The 17,680-nt window shown below is 38.9% G+C and overlaps 1 protein-coding gene across 1 annotated transcript in view; it reads left to right on the plus strand.

The window, feature by feature from the left end:
• Positions 1 to 17,680, plus strand: part of KREMEN1 (kringle containing transmembrane protein 1) — a 53,979-nt gene that overhangs the window by 9,971 nt on the left and 26,328 nt on the right. Inside the window, exons 2-3 of the mRNA XM_067539352.1 lie at positions 8,252 to 8,414; positions 12,798 to 12,889. Coding sequence (XP_067395453.1) covers positions 8,252 to 8,414; positions 12,798 to 12,889 — 255 coding nt within the window. The remainder of the gene's footprint in view (positions 1 to 8,251; positions 8,415 to 12,797; positions 12,890 to 17,680) is intronic.

A 17,680-nucleotide genomic window follows, 5' to 3' on the forward strand; every position in this document is an offset into this window, starting at 1 on the left:
GCACAATGCAAACCTAAGCCCTCCAGAACCTCAGGGAACAATATTGCCTGAAGTTCAAACAAAGAATGAACATTGGGCCCTTCAAGACATTGCTCTATTGCTAATTAGGTCTCAGTCAGTAATTTTTGCCCTCCGAGTAACACAAAAGCTCCTTACAATGAGAAAAACTCAACTTTCTAACTAAGAAGAAGCAAACCAGATCCACCAAGTTGTAAACTGCCTGGAATAACTTTGCTGTGCAGACTACAAGGAAAATAATTTCTTTGCCTCCTATGCTGCCATGATGTATCATTGAGAATTCTGTATGGTGGAATTGATCAGAGTCTTCCCAGGACATCTGCCAATGGCATTGACTCCCCTCTCATATAACTTTTTGCAGGCCATCTGTAAACCATACTGACTTGTCAAGACCACCTTTCTAGGAACCACTGTTGCAATGGTGGAGGACAAAAAGGGTGTAGTATATTTCTACCAATACATCATTGACGTGATGCTCTCTGGACCTTCTCAGGCTCTGGTGGCTTTAGAGAGCAGAACATTAAAACATTCACCTCCCCGTCACAGGGAAGGTGTTCATCAAACAAACTGTGAAAGAGAATGGTCCATGCATGACATGGAGGAACGTTCACTTCTCTACCTCCATTCTGAATACTAGATTCAGAATGAAGGCTTTAGGGGTAATGTCATGCTCATCTTGGCAGCTGAGATTGGGGGTGAAGTGAATATCCATCAGCATTGCACTGCCATGCCTCGGAAGGCTATTGATTTGGTGCTGATGTGCGTATGTCTACATACTGAGGTCGAACAAGATTATTGTCCCACCTATATTAAACTGTGTTCTTAGTAATATAGAATTTGGTTAAACATTTGATGAATCACTTAAAATTTGATATTTTAGTTATCCAAAAATATTTTTGTGAATGATAATTTATCTACATCTTTAAGAGTGGAGTTTTCTGCTTTGGCATTTTTAATGGGTAACATTAATATATTTGATATGAAAAATTAGAAATATCTTTTGATCATAAGTAATTTAAAAAAACCCAAATGTACTAGTATTGAGAAGTTTTGGGTTTTGACTCAATTGGACAAATTGTATAGATTTTCAGAATTATAAAGTGGCACCTCCCAAGACATTGTTATTAGAAATTTCACTAAAATATTGGGAAAATGATTAACATAAATCATACCTGCAAAATGATTCTAGAGACAAAGGGTAACAAGAAAACATTCTACAAATATATTAGAAGCACGAGGAAGACCAAGGACAGGATAGGCCCGTTACTCAATGAAGGGGGAAAAATAACAACAGAAAATGAGGAAATGGCAGGGGTGCTAAATGACTTGTTTGTTTTGGTTTTCACAAGAAGGTTGGTGGCAATTGGACGTAACATAGTGAATGCCAGTGAAAATGAGGCAGGATCAGAAGCTAAACTAGGGAAAGAACAAGTTAAAAATTACTTAGACAAGTTAGATGTCTTCAAGTCACCAGAGCCTGCATCCTAGAATACTCAAGGAGCCAACTGAGGAGATATCTGAACCATTAGCGATTTTCTTTGAAAAGTCTTGGAAGACAGGAGAGATTCCAGATGACTGGAAAAGAGCTAATATAGTGCCCATCTACAAAAAGGGAAATAAGGACAACCCGGGCAATTACAGACCAGTCAGCTTAACTTCTGTACCTGGGAAGATAATGGAGCAAATAATTAAGCAATCAATATGCAAACATCTAGAAGATAATAAGGTAATAGGTAACCATCAGCATGGATTTGTCAAGAACAAATAATGTCAAACCAACCTGATAGCTTTCTTTGACAGGGTAACAAGCCTCGTGGATGGGGGGGAGGTGTTAGATGTGATATATCTTGACTTTATAAGGCTTTTGATACTGTCCTGCATGACCCTCTCTTAAACAAACTAGGGAAATACATCCTAGATGGAGCTACTATAAGGTGGATGCAAAACTGGCTGGAAAACTGTTCCCAGAAAGTAGTTATCAATGGTTCACAGTCATGCTGGAAGGACATAACAAGTGGGGTTCCGCAGGGATCAATTCTGGGTCCAGTTCTGTTCAATATTTTCATCAGTGTTTTAGATAATGGCATAGAGAGTACACTTATTAAGTTTGTGGACAAATACCAAGCTGGGAGGGGTTGCAAGTGCTTGGGAGGATAGATTATAATTCAGAATGATGTGGACAAACTGGAGAGTTTGTCGAGGTAAATAGGATGAAATTCAGTAAGAACAAATGCAAAGTACTCCACTTAGGAAGGAGCAATCAGTTGCACACGTACAAAATCGGAAATGACTACCTAGGAAGGAGTACTGCGGAAAGGGATCTGAGGCGTCATGGTGGACTACAAGCAAATATGAGTCAACAGTGTAATGCTGCTGCAAAAAAAAGCAAACATGATTCTGGAATGTATTAGCAGGAGTGTTGTAAGTAAGACATCAGTAGTAATTCTTCTGCTCTATTCTGCGCTGATTAGGCCTCAGCTGGAGTATTGTGTCCAGTTCTGGATGCCACATTTCAGGAAAGATGTGGACAAATTGGAGAAAGTCCAAAGAAGAGCAACAAATATTATTAAAGGTCTAGAAAATTGAGGCAAGACTGAAAGAACTGGGTTTGTTAGCCTGGAGAAGAGAAGACTGAGAGGGGACAGGATAACAGCTTTCTAGTACATAAAAGGTTGTTACAAGGAGGGGAGAGAAAAATGTTCTTCTTGGCCTCTGAGGACAAGACAAGAAGCAATGGGCTTAAACTGCAGCAAGGGAGGCTTAGGTTGGACATTAGGAAAAACTTCCTAACTATAAGGGTCATTAATCACTGGAATAAATTGCCTAAGGAGTCCAGTCCCCTGCACTCATGGCAGGACTAAGTAATATCTAGACCATCCCTGACAGGTATTTGTCTAACCTAAGGAGGGTGTGGAATCTCCATCATTGGAGATTTTTAAGAGCAAGTTAGACAAATACCTGTCAGGGATGGTCTAGATATTACTTAGTCCTGCCATGAGTGCAGGGGACTGGACTAAATGACCTCTTGAGGTCACTTCCAGCCCTATGATTCTATAAACAACAAATTTTCCATCAAATTTTAAATGATTTACAGACATAATGACTCAGTAGCTATTACTGACTATGTCCCAAGGATTCATTAATGGTCAGAGCTGCACAAAACAATCTAAAATACTGGGAAATGTACTGAAAAGCCCTGTTTCCATTAAAGCCCCAAGCCTATAAAGAGTTACACATATGGGTAATTTAATACATTGTGAGTTGACCTTTAGTATGTTGGCTGTTGACCTTTAATATGACTACTTTCAGTTAAATTGTAGCCGTGTTGGTCCCAGGATATTAAAGAGACAAAGTGAGTGAGGGCCAATAAGAGATATTATTTCACCCACCTTGTCTCTCTGTTTACATTTAATAAAGTTAAATATGTACGTAAGGGGTCGGGGATATTTTTTTTTGTAGGAGTGGGGCTTTGATTAAAAAAGTTAAAATATTGAGATTTGCTTGTAAAATCTGTACATTATTACAATAGCAAAATATCGGTTTTCACTAGCAAAAAATTAAATTTTAGCAAGTTGCTTCTCCGCAACAAAATGTGTGTACCATTGTTTTAATAAACTTAGCACCTTTTTACTAAATTAAAGCAGTAACTTAAATTTTGCTGGAATAATCTGTATATTTACTATCTGCAGTTTTCCTGCATTTAGCCTTCAGTATCTAGGTGCTAATGAAGACTCAGGAAACTGGAGATGCACCAGATTGCATATTTTCTATGAAATTTCCCCAAATCTCTTTTTAGTGTGAAACAAAAGCAGAGAATCTGTCCCAGCACTAGAGGGCATAGGCCCACAGTATTTGGATAATATCTTGCTGCAGCTATAAAAGCTGGGAGGGATGGTGACAGTTCTGACTTTCCCTCTCCTGTAACAGGATGGCCTGCAAATTCTGCTGCAGTGAAATTCAAAGCCAGGGGATCACTAACCCAGAATGAGATGAAAATGTTAAAATGAAAGGTAACTACTAATGTGAGTTAAAACATGAGGCAGTTTTAGCAAATCTAATACAGGCTGGTATTATCTTTGGTTCAATCTTTGTGTCAATTTATAGTCAGGTAGGGCTATTAGTGCAGCATTCCTTTCATTTCTGAGCACTCTTCAGCTAATGTACCTTCTGGTTAAAAAAAAAAATGGTTAAAGCACTAAAAATGCAGCAAATACCTTTCCTGGGTGGGCATGTTACTCCTGGCAGCTGCTTTTATTCAGTTTGCGTCAATATTATTTTGTCTGTCGATTTTGGATCAGCATTTTTCCTCTCTCTTTTCTGGAAAATTTATTTCGTTATCCTTCTCTGAAATTTATATGGAAAAGGTTTGACGTTATCATCCAGGCAAGAGGGGGAAGTGAAGGAGAAGGCAACATTCTGATGACCTTAAATCTATTTCATATAATTATGCAAATCTTTGTGGCTTGTTTGAATGATGGAAAACCTGATATGCATTTTTAGGTATAGCCAAATGGTTCACCTGCACTATTGAAATGTTCAAATAGCCTAAAATGTGCTGAGCAGGTGATATTCAGGACGCATAACCACTCTGTTCTTAGAGGAGATGTTCGTCTCCTGCTGTCCACAAAGCAAATGGGGAATCATTGTTTTCTGTGGTAGTGGTTGAAAGTAGGGATATGTAAACTAGTTTGAGAAAATGAGAACACTTGCCCATTTCTAGAACTGAACCCAAATCAAACCTTTTTGAAGGCTCTGAAATGCCTGATTAACTTTTTCCATTACTTTTAATTTGTACCAATAAAAGCTTTAATAGACTGTCTAAATCAAATGATAAATTACTTGGCCCTGAAATCTGTCAGTTGATTGTCTGTGGCGTTTCATAAACACTTAGGCATGGCAATGCCAAACTTTTGGGTGCCCTGCCACCTTGTGGAATTCACAACCCTGAGTTAGGCATGCAAAGTCACCATAAATGCATAGGGAGAGCATAGCACCTAAAAAAGGGAGTCACGGAAGCCAGTGAGCTGAGCAGGGTCCTTAAAAACCTCTCTCTTTGGTGTGCAGTAGCAATTAGATAAGAAAATAAAGTGTTAGTCTGCATAAGTAGTCAGAGACAAAATAACGCTGCAAATATTAAAAGGCCATTATGAAGGCATCAGTTGTGGTTCTATATTTAAGGCTGAATTTAGGTTTGCACCTAAACCTGGGATTCACCACTTTATGTATGAAAAATATAGTTTACTGTCCCCTGAAATTACAGCAGCTACTCTAAGTATAAAATGACTTTTCTGAGATCTAATAAGTAAATCTATTAATTAGTTTAGGAATTAAAAATAATTAAACTTAGGTCCATTAAGAAATTTAACATGCAGTGTCAGAGGGCTTTTTTCATCCTTGTGATCTCAGTAACACTCTTCAAACTTCCTGTATAGCTAAAAACACACTAAAATCTTATGCATCAGCTACATCTGAAGAATTTGTTTTAGAATTAATGGGCAGGTTTCCCCATTACTCTTCATAGCTTAAGTTTCCCTTCAGCAGAGGCTGAAGAATATTCTGTTATAGAAAATTCTGTAAAGAGCTGCCTTCTTTTAATATGTCTGCCATCTCCCATTGTTCTCAGTGGGAGAGAAACCACAACTCCTCTCAGTTGGAGGACATTTTAAGAAAGGTATTTCTTTTATATAACTCTTCCTCACAGCATGGGGGGGCCAACATCTTCCCTGAGGGCAATTGTCCATATTTTTCCATAGCATTTCCATACTTTTAATAAATTCCAAGGTCGGAAGGGCCCACTTTGACCATCTAGTCTGACATCCTGTATAGCAGAGGACTTAGAACTTCCCCCAAAACTTTGACATATTTGGATTACTTTTATATGTTTAACGCTGAATTTCCTGGGTTTTTAATTCTCTGGTTTTGGTTACTGTTATGCACTCTCAACCTTCACTCCATCTTAGCGTAGTTTTTGTCTGGGAATATCAAATGCTATAGAACATCATATTGAATTCAATATACAGTTCAAAACTAGAAAACCAGAGAGGGGCAGTGAAAATGACTAGAGGACTGGAAAGCATACAACAGGTGACTAAGTAATTCAAGGTAGTTCTTTTAGTTTAGAAAAGAGACTTCCCTGTAGAGATACCATAAGAGGAAAAATACGAAAAAACGAATGTCTTTAAAAGTCAGTTTAATATAATCTGGGACCAAAAACACTAAAATGCTTTAATCATAATTCTATGGTTATTGCATGGTATCACTACAGGGCAGAGTTACAGGTGGTTAGGTGCCTTCAGTATTCGTTTCTGTACTTAACATGTTTAGTTTTCTTTTAACTATAACATTAGCTCTGAATGTACATAGAGGAGATTTCCTCCACATCAGTTTATCTGAGGTACCCATCTCACTTACATCCAGAAATACATTTAACAGGGTACAAGCACATTTTAATTTAACATTTTCCCCCCACACTGAGTTCCTTGGAGACCTTATTTTTATTCCAAAACCATAAAACTCTGTTTAAAAAAAACTATGTAAGGTTGATAATTTGGCTACCTATCATATTATTTTTAAAACCCAAGTACTTCATCACAGCAATGAAAAGTTAAGGATGCAATAAATTTTATACTGCCCACATAAGACATAGCAATGTAGTGGATGAAATCCATGCCATCTGCATATACAAACTGTATGCAGATGGAATGTGAAAGGTCTGAGAAGCTATAATTCAGACAAACTCACCCCCAACTCAGAGTCAGAACACAGAGCTGCTGTACAGTTCCCTTTCCACCAGGCTGTGGGCGGGAATAGTGGCAGCAGTGCCTCTACACTGGTTGTGTGATACGGGCAGAGAGAATTTTTCCACATCAAATAGCAATTGCACATCCACTTCACCAGGATAGCCCTGTTGAAAGGATGAAGTGGTGTACAGGGCTTTGTGACTTTCACCCATTATTCTCATGACGTACAAAGAAATGTACAGTATAAAACAGAGCTTTATTTCTGAGCCAACGATTTTTGTTTTGTTGATATCAATATCTATTTTAAAGTAAACATTTAGATGAGCAATATTATTATTTACTGTATTTATCAATTGGCAAAAGGAATTTTTTGGTACAATACTTATAATGGCTGTTTCTTCAGAATAATATATAAGTAATTTAATAGAAAAAGTGCATTGCATTGTCAGTTTATGGTAAGATCATGTATGTATATGGACTTGCATTTGATCAATTTGTATCATTAACAGGAATATATAAATTCAGATAGGGTTAGAATTCTGGTTCAGCAGTGAAATGGGATGTCTTAAGAGTAACCACCTTTGGGGCTGTTACTGAGTCATGCTTCGCATTAATTGCCAACTTGCTGAATGCTGGTAAGTTAAGAAAAACAGAGGCAAAAATGGGAGAAAAGTTATATGAATGAGGCAGAAAATCTGCAGGGAACTTTGAAAATTGAGCAGTGAAGCTGCTGAGGTAGCCTATCACAGCATCCAGGTTAAAGGACTCAATGTGTACATGCCACTCACTCCCTAAGCAAACATGAGCTCAAGATACAAAACTTTCCCTAATAAAATATATTGTTAAGTTTGCCAGATTCATCTTTGAACTAATTTTTAACCAACAAAATTGTACAAAGGGATCCTTGAAATAATACCAACATCTGCTGGCAGCCTGCCTCTGGTTTCCTCCTGCTGCCCATCCTCCACACTGCCACCTATCCCAACTCTCCGCTAATGTCCAGCCCAGCCTCCAGCATCCTCCTTGACTCTTTTCCTGGCCACATAATCTTTTCCACTCACACAGAGATTAAGGATTAAAAAATCCTCATAAATTTAGTCAAAAATGTAATCAAAACTCAATAATGTGGACAGATAAAGGGGAGCCCCATAACAAATCTGAATTTCACACATTTTGCAAAAATTAGCAAGTAAAAGTTAAATTCATTTACAAACCAAGAGTACATCACAAAATGTAGCCTGGTCGTTTATTTAACAAGTGTCGTTTAGTTTCAGGATACGTCAAAGCATACTAATGCGTGGTGTATAGAATATTTAGTAAAAGTAATTGTCAGTAATATGAAAGCCAATCAAGGTACGTTTAATGCAAGGGAACACTTACATCCTGGACAGTGTCTTTAACAGCTTGAACTGATGCAAGAAAGGTTTAATTAAAAGGAAAATAGGGCAGACTTCTGCAGAAAATGACATACATGCTCTCTCTCCCTTTTTTAGAATGTTATACACCAAATGGGGCTGACTATCAGGGTACTCAGAACCAAACCTCCCTGCATGCGGGGAGACCATGTCTCTTCTGGAATGAGACTTTCCAGCACCCTTACAATACTCTGAAATACCCCAATGGAGAGGGAGGGCTTGGAGAGCACAACTACTGCAGGTAAGGAGTGGTCTCGCTTCTACTAACATTGCCTGTAAACCCAGTGTTTCTTTAGCCCTTTGACACAAAACTTAAAAGCTGATGGAACACAACGGAGGGTACCCTGACTGTCAGAGCAATGGCAAGCAAACAGACATGTTTACATCCTGCAATCAGTTCCCTTCACCCTGGCTGCAGCATGCAAGAGGCTTTAGTATAATGATGCTTCTCAGCATAGCTCTTAAGTCAACATCACAAACCAATTACAGTCTAGTATAGGAGAGAATGATTGGCCATCTCTTCAAAAACGTGTCTAACACAATAGATTGTTGCTCATGTCAGGCGTAAAGAGCACTGGTGCCCAGGGGTGGATGTTTTGAACATCACTGCTGGCTCTCATCCTCACCTTTATGCCTGGATCCCTTGTACACAATATCTCAGTCCCTTGTGTTTATGAAAACTAAATAATTCTCAATGAATTAGAATTGCTATTAGATTTCATTTTAAAATCTAAAGTCCAGTGTTTAGAGTGCTGGTCTGGGGCTCAATAGACCCACCTTCAGTTTCCTACACTGCCGAGATTACCTGAGTGCCCTTTGGCAAGTTACTTTGTGTGTGTATGCCTCAGTTCCCTATCTCTAAAATGGGGTTAATAGTGACTCCCATGCTCAGGTATTTCCCCAACCCTGCCTGAGCTGCAACAGCATTACCTGCTCAGGAACCCTTCTACTGCTTCACAGTATATCAGACTCTCTAGACTCCCAGCCTGCTCTTGATTCAGTTCCTACCTCAGTCTTGCCAGAGCCATGTTCCAGTCTTGTCCTTGCCCTACTCTGACCTTGCTCCAGCCCTGTTACTGACCTGCTCCAGCCTTGCCTTCACTTCCTGAGTCTTCCTGGCCCCTCAGACTCTGACTACCCAGCTTCAACCTTTGGCCTGTAGCTGAACCCCAGCTATGGTACTGACTTGGCTTGTCCCTGGACTCTGATCTTGGTTCTGATCCCAGCCTGTCCCCAAATCTCAATTCCAGCACCACCTTGGCCCAGTCCAGAACTTATGCTCAGTTTCAGCCTCTGCTCCAGGTGGCAGCACCTGACACTATTCGCCTCTCTCTCCCCCCCAATGCTGGGCAGCCTCCTTTTAGCTCCACCAGCTGTTCCCAACACTGCCTGTTGGGCTTGCTTGCAGCAGCACTCCAGAGTGGGGAGGAAGCTGATACCTGCTGTCCTTCACTGTTTTTTTCTTCCCCATCTCCACTCCCCAAAACCATCTCAGACTTGAGCTTACCCTGGTTCAACTGCCCCAAAATCCTTGGAGTTCTCTCGGTCGCCTCCAGAGCAGCTGTTTCAGGCTCCCTTAAAAAAAACAAAAACAAAAAAACCCCATTCTAAACACCATGAGGCTGCTTCTGATCAGCCAACTTGCGCTGCTCCTATTGCTCTTTTGATCCAACAGACACCAGTACTGGTGAAGCATTACATAGGATTTACAGACTGTGGTCAAGTCACCCCTTAACATTCTCTTTCTTAAACTAAGCTCCTTGAGTCTCTCTCTCTAAGAGAGGTTTTCTAAACTTTTAGTCATTGCATCTCTTTTTTGAACCATCTTCAACCTTGCAACATCCTCCTTGAATTGTAGACACCAGAACTAAACACAGGATTCCAGCAGCAGTCACACCAGTGCCAAATACAGAGGTAAAATAACCTCTCTATTCCTTCTCAGAATTCCCCCGTTTATAAATCCAAGGAATTTATAACCCCTTTTAGCCACACTAAGAGCTCATGTTCAGCTCATTATACACCAGGACCTCCATAAACCTATGTTGATTGGCATTAATTATATTACCTGGGATCAATGTCAGATTGACAGGCCTATAATTACCCCATTTATTCAATGTCCACTGTTTTAAATTTTGGTACAACATTAGCTTTCTTCAAGTCTTCTGGAACTTTCCTAATGTTCTAACACATATTGAAAATCAACATTAATGGTCCAATGAGCTTCTCAGTCAGCTCTGTTAAAACACTTGGATGCAAGTTGTTCAGAACTGCTGATTTTAAAATGTCAGTCTTTAGTAGATGCTGTTTACTATATTCCTGAGATACTAGAAGAATGGAAAGAGTGTTATCATGTGATACAACTACATCATCTGTTTTTCCCCAAATACAGAATAGAAATATTAATTGAACAATTATGCCTTTTCATTATTATTGATAATTCTACCATTTCCATCCAGTAATGGACCAACATTATTCTCAGGATTCTTTTTGTTTCTAATATACCTAAGAAATTCCTCCTTAGTGTCCTTAACTCTGCTTGCCATAGAATTCTCCTTTGTCCCTTTGCTTCCCTTATTAAATTTCTACAATCCCTAGCTTCTGATTTATATTCATCACCTTCAACTTCCCCATCTCCCATTTGATATGTACTTTTTAAAAAGGGTTATAGTTGCCTTCATTTCCACTGTAACCAGGTGTTTTTTTAACCAATATGGCCTTCTTCCTTGATTGAGAGATTGTGGTTTTTTGGGCATCTAGTAAAGTGTTCTTAAACAATTCCCAATTATTCTTCATATTTTTTTACTGAATTCTTTCTCTACGCTGATTTGGCTCATAATTGTTTTCAGCTTTATGAAATTGGGACTGTTAAAGCACCTAATATATTTATTATTGGTTTGGACAGTATTCTCTTTGAATATTATAAATGTGATCAAGTCATAATCACATGTACCATATCTTCCATTAATATTTAGTTCTGTGATCAGTTCCTCTTTAGCTATCAAGACAAGGTCTAATATAGAATTCCCTTGTGTTGGTTGCAACACTTTTTGAGTTAGGAAATTGAAATGCTCTGTACAACCTCATTTTAGCCATAACAGAATTAGACAGACTGCAGAGTTGAAGGGCACTCATTTTTTGTTTGTCTCCATGCAACCACTGAGAACCAAGGCAAAGATTTCCAAAGCTAATAGCAACATCTGGATACACTTTCCCTGCATTTAAAGGGGTTTATGCATTAAATCCTATTAGCATGACTTATGTAGCTGTTATTAAAGCATGTGATGTCCAGATAGCAGGTACAACTGCAACACTTCCCACAATTGCATAAGTGAGAAAAAGACCCTTATTATCATAGTACAAGCTTCTCTCACATAGCTCCACCAATGGACCTCCTCTCTACAGGTAGAGCCTCCACCCCTCCTCCCTCTTGCTGATATATTTCCGCATCCCCCAGCCTCTAGGAAGCTTGTAGGATAATTTTATGACAGTGACAACTGTTCACTAGGAAGAGAGAGTAGCTGGCTTCAGTTTTGGACAGAGGGCAAGTCTGAACTTAATCCTCCAGAAATGAAAGGTTAATGCCTGATGAACTTATTCTTTTTTCTTTTATTTCTCTTAGAATAAAATAATTTTTGAAATGCCCAAACAGAAAGCTAACAATTAATTAGATTTATAATTGTAAGTGATACCATACAGCAGCAAAAAATCATATATAAATAATTAATTACCTCAGCCAGGCAATAAATTAAAGCAGCAGAACAGACCCTCTCTCTTTCACCCTCAAGCTTTCCCCAAAATGCTGTAAAATACATTTCTTTTTCGGCATGCCCAGAAAGTCATCAAGTTTGTGCTATTTTGTACCAAGGCAGGAAACAAGTTCCAGAGTCCCACGACCCTCTCAGAGGATATCCTGCTGGCAGCACCCTCTCTTTTAGTGGCATCCAGTAATAGTATTGCATCTTTAAGAGTTCAAGAAGCAGTAGGTAATTTTTAGGAAGTTAGCTGGACAAGTGTCTTTTGTGGTGTTGTAAATTCTCACTAGTCTTACGTTCTCTTTGAGACTGATTCTCTACTTCCCTACATCGTGTTAAAAGGCCCTTTGGTTTCCTTTCATAGCCTTTGTGGACAAGGCTGGTGGAGTTAACCTGGTCCTCTCCCCACTCACCTCCTCTGCTTGAGCATTAGCTGAATTCATTAATATATTTGACCCAACAAAGGCATAGGAACTCTCAGAAGTACAGAAAATTTACTGTGCTGCCTTGGGCCATAGGGTGGTCAGTGGTTTGGCAGTGAGAGTAAAATGGTGCTGAGAATTTCCGTTGTTTGTTCCATTAAACTGAGATTTTACCAGGAATTTGAGGATCTTACTGTAATACTGAGACTTCTTTTCTGATTTACCAAAAATCTGCCTATATAAATTCCTTTGGTTCTCCCAGTATATCACTAGTTCCGTAGTTCTTGTTCTCCACTGTTTTCTTCTTGGAAAGAAAGACCAGCTGAAACACTGCTGTAGAAATTAAAATAATGATAACACTGAAGCCTTAAATTTAAAATAAAAATGAAGGATCTGTATGTGGTTCACAAAAATGTTTGACAAATTTTTTGTGTCTCCTTCCCTTGATAGGAACCCTGATGGAGATGTCAGCCCCTGGTGCTACATCGCAGAGTATGAGGATGGAGTGTATTGGAAATACTGTGAGATTCCATCCTGTCGAAGTAAGAAAAAACATTATTCCAGGCCTGATTTACTCCTCCATGGAGATTGGCAGTCACATGACAGTGGGTAGTGGTCTAGTGACATTCACTAATGGGAACTAGGATAAAACCAACCAGCTTTTTTTCTACTTGTGACCTAAGCAAAATGTTCAGTTCTGTTCTCCAGACCTAAAGGCAAACTCACTGTTACAAGTTACTTCCATACCCCATCCACTGCCATAACTACTGAATTATGTTATTTACAGTAAAATAAAGTACAGAGATTAGCTCAACATTTATGAAGTGCTGCTAGTTTCCGATAAATATAGAAATGTTTATCAAAAAATGAAAAGTGAATAAATAACGAATAGGAAAAGACCAGTTGTTCATTATCATGTTCCTAAATGTATTATACTTATCTTAAAGAAGGCTCCACAGGCCAACATTTTTCATACCTGAGTGCCTAAAGCTAGGTGCCTAAAGCCAAATTTTCAAAATTCTCTGTCTAAATTATGAACTGAAGTCCCCTAGATGCATATGCTAATAGATACTTCTAACCAAATCCTTAGGCCACCAACCCTGCACACACTCACAGGATTGCTTAACTTTCAACATGAGTGATCCCACTGACTTCAAGGGGACGTCTTATGTGTTACATTAAGCACATGCATTATGTATTTGCAGACTCATAGCCTTCGTCCTTACTCAGACACACATCCAGTTTGAGTCTGAGTAAAAACTACGTGAGCACAAGATGATTTGGATCCTGCTCACCACTGCCTCTGATAGGTATGTAAACAAGAGCATTGTACATTCAGATTAGACAACTACATATAAAAATTTGCCCGTGAGGCAAAAGACCACTTTTATTTAGGAGCCTAACTTCAGCAAAGCAGGAATGAAAGTTTTGGCCTTCGTTTCTAATTTAGAGCTACAAAATGGTCCATAGTAGGTTTTACTCATCATCTGTCCAAGCTCTTCCAGCTCAAAGTAACTCTCTGAATTTGAGGATGCTTTCTTGATTTAAAGTGGGGCATGAGCGTTTTCTTCAAAGCCCCCAGATGCTAGCAAATTCTCTGGATTTGGCTCTAATAAAAAAAAAAAAATTGGAAAGCAAATTTTCTGCTCATTTCTTCCACACAAAGAAATCCTTTCAGTACTAGCCCCAGTCATTTTCTCTGTGGTGGGGAATAGTGGGTTTAAATGTGGACATTTTTATTTGCACAGATAATCCCAGATTTACATTTACAAAATGTCCTTTTGACCAGTAGCAGCTGCTTCAAGCATTGCATTGAAACCAGATACTAGAAAAAGGAATTGCAGCAATTTAGAACAAACCATACATTGCAAGCCTTTCCAATTCTTAACGCAAACCTGATGGTTTGTGCAGTTGTTTAAGGCAGAAGAATTTGTTTCTTCTCTTCTTTTTCTGTTTCCAGCAGGCACGATGATAAGCCTCAGGTACACTGTAACTAGATTTTAAAAATACACTGTAAGGACTTGGGTACCTTGGAGGAGAAATTGGGTGTGGAAATCTTGATTGATTGTTCAATTTTTAGAAAATTAATTAACAAGCCTGTGTTGTAAGCAGCCAGCTATGTAGCTGTATTCAATGCCTGAGAGAAAGAATTTCTGTTAGTGTGACCTAGCATATCTTAGGACAGGCAGAATGCCAGCACATCAAGCCTTGGTAATTTCTTGGAGGGACTTGTGTAGTATTACTCCCATTTACAGATCACTATAACTAATTCCAAATCTATGGTTACAGTTTTCATGGAGAGTAATTACACCATATTTCAAGTCCAACAATATTTATGGTTAGCATCACGTGTCATGCAGAAGTATGTGTTGATATAATGCATTCATAAGTATGTCATATAGAAGCAGCACTGTTAAATGGGAATAAATGCTTATAGTCAAAAGTGGCGGTAGTGATGGTCCAGAGTTTGCCTGGTCTCTCTATCCCCCCACCTCTTTATCATTGTATGAATTTCTAAGAAGCTTGGAAGTGGTGTGATTAATTCAGAAGTGAAAAAGGCAAATGTCAGCATCACTTGTGTGAGTGCTCAAGGAAGGACATGTTCTTGTCACAAGAACAAAAACAGAGAGAAAATAGCAACTGCCTCTAAATCCTTCAGACAATATGCTTTGCAGTGGCAGTAGTTTGATAGTGTTTCTTTCTCCTTGGTAATAGGACAAATATGAAATTCAAGAGAGATACCAAATTACAGCAGATCACGCAAGTTAACTAAGTCAGGGTTATCTCAGTCCATCACTCCAAATTGTCTCACCAAATGGATAGAGCTGTTGAGGGCTGTGGACAGCATGGCAGCTTTTCTCATCTGTGTATCACTTCATTGCTGGAAATGTAATTCCGCGGTGTGTGTGTCACATACCCAGTCTAACACAAAAAATTGGTGGAGTGGTGAATAATGATGGGACAGGTCAGCTATATAGACAGATATGGATCACTTGGTAAAGAGGGCTCATTTGAACAACAGGCATTTTAAACACAAACGTTTAAGAACAAAAAATATAGGCCTCGCTTACAAGATGGGAGACAGCATACTGTAAGCAATGAAAAAGAGCACTCAGGGAAGACAAGGCCATTGCGGAGAAGCTAAATGAACTAGTTGTATTGGTCTTCACTGCAGAGGATGTGAGGGAGACTCTTAAACTTGAGCCATTCTTTTTAGGTGACAAATCTGAGGAACTGTCCTAGATTGAAGTGTCACTAGAGAGACTGGAACAAACTGTCAAATTAAACAGTAATAAGTCAACAGGACCAGATGGTATTCACTCAAGAGTTCTAAAGGAACTCAAATATGAAATTGCAGAACTACTAAGTGTGGTATGTAACCTATCACTTAAAGCAGCTTCTGTACCAGATGATTGGAAGGTAGTTAATGTGACGCCTATTTTCAAAAAGCAGAGATGATCCTGGCAATTACAGGCTGAAGTTATGCTTAGTAGCACCAGGCAAAATAGTTGAAACCATAGTAAAGAACAAAATTATCAGCCACATAGATGAACATGATTTTTTGAGGAGAAGTCAACATAGCTTTTGTAAAGGGAAATCATGTCTCACCAATCTATTAGAATTCTTTGAGGGGGTATCAACAAATATGTGGCCAATGATCGATATAATGTACTCAGACATTTAGAAAGCCTTTGATAAGGTCCTTCATCAAAGTCTCTTAAGCAAACTAAGCAGTCGTGGGATAAGAGGAACAATTCTCTCATGGATCAGTAGCTGGTTAAAAGACAGGAAACAATGGATAGGAATAATTGTCAATTTTCAGGATGGAGAGGGGTAAATAGCGGTGTCCCCTAAGGATCTGTACTGGGACCTGAGCTGTTCAACAGATTCATAAATGATCTGGAAAAAAGGGGTAAACAGTGAGTTGGCAAAATTTGCAGACAATACAAAATTACTCAAGATAATCAAGTCCAAAGCAGACTCTGAAGAGCTACAAGAGAGCTCACAAAACTGGATGACTGGGCAACAAAATGACAGCTGAAATTCAATGTTGATAAATGCAAAGTTATGCACATTGGAAAACATAATCCCAACTATACAGACAAAATGATGGGTTGTAAATTAGCTGTTACCACTCTAGAAAGAGATCTTGGAGTTACTGTGGATAATTCTTTGAAAACATCTGCCCAATGTGAAGTAGCAGTCAAAAGAGCTAACAGAATGTTAGGAACCATTAGGAAACAGATAATAAGACATTAAATATCATAATGCCATTATATAAATGCATGGTACGCCCAGACCTTGAATACTGCATGCAGCTCTGGTTATCCCATCTCAAAAGATATATTAGAAATGGAAAAGGTACAGCAATGATTAAACAGCTTCCATATGAGGGAAGATTAAAAAAACTGTGACTGTTCCAGGTGGAAAAGAGAGGAATAAGGGGGGATATTCTAAAAGTCTATAAAATCATGAATGGTGTTGTGAAAGTAAGTGTTATTTATCCCTTTACATAACACAAGAACCAAGGGTCACCCAATGAAATTAATAAGCAGCAGTTTAAAAACAAACAAAAGTAAATACTTTTTCATATAGTGCACAGTGAACCTGTGGAACTCATTGCAAGTTGTGAAGGCTAAAACAATAGCAGGGTGAAAAAAGAATTAGATAAATTCATGGAAGATAGGTCTATCAGTGCCTCTCAACCAAGATGGTCAGGTATGAAACCCATGCTATGTATTCGTAAAGAATACAGCAATATACAATTCAGTGTATTCATTGGTCACTAACAGCTACATTAACTAGCCCCTAAAAGCTAAGAAGTATTCATCCTTTGCCTTCCTTTTTTACTTGTCAACACTAAACTTAGAAGATAGAATCATGGAATATTAGAGTTGGAAGGGACTGCAAGAGGTCATCTAGTCCAACCCCCTGCTTAAAGCAGGACCAACTCCAACTAAATCATCCCAGCCAGGGCTTTGTCAAGCCAGGCCTTAAAAACCTCTAAGGATGGAGATTCCACCACCTTCCTAGGTAACCCATTCCAGTGCTTCACCACCCTCCTAGTGAGAAAGATTTTCCTAATATCCAACCTAGACGGCCCCCATTGCAACTTGAGACAGTTGCTCCTTGTTGTCATCTGCCATCACTGAGAACATCCTAGCTCCATCCTCCCTGGAACCCCCTTTCAGGTAGTTAAAGGCCACTATCGAATTCCCCTCACTCTTCTCTTCTGTAGACTAAAAAAGCCGAATTCCCTCAGCCTCTCCTCATAAATCATATGCTCCAGCCCCCTAATAATTTTCATTGCCCTCTGCAGGATTCTCTCCAAT

This window comes from Emydura macquarii, unplaced genomic scaffold (assembly GCF_026122565.2).
Source record: "Emydura macquarii macquarii isolate MOO-44397 ecotype Brisbane River unplaced genomic scaffold, CSIRO-AGI_Emac_v2 contig_554, whole genome shotgun sequence".
Classification (NCBI taxonomy): Eukaryota; Metazoa; Chordata; order Testudines; family Chelidae; genus Emydura; species Emydura macquarii.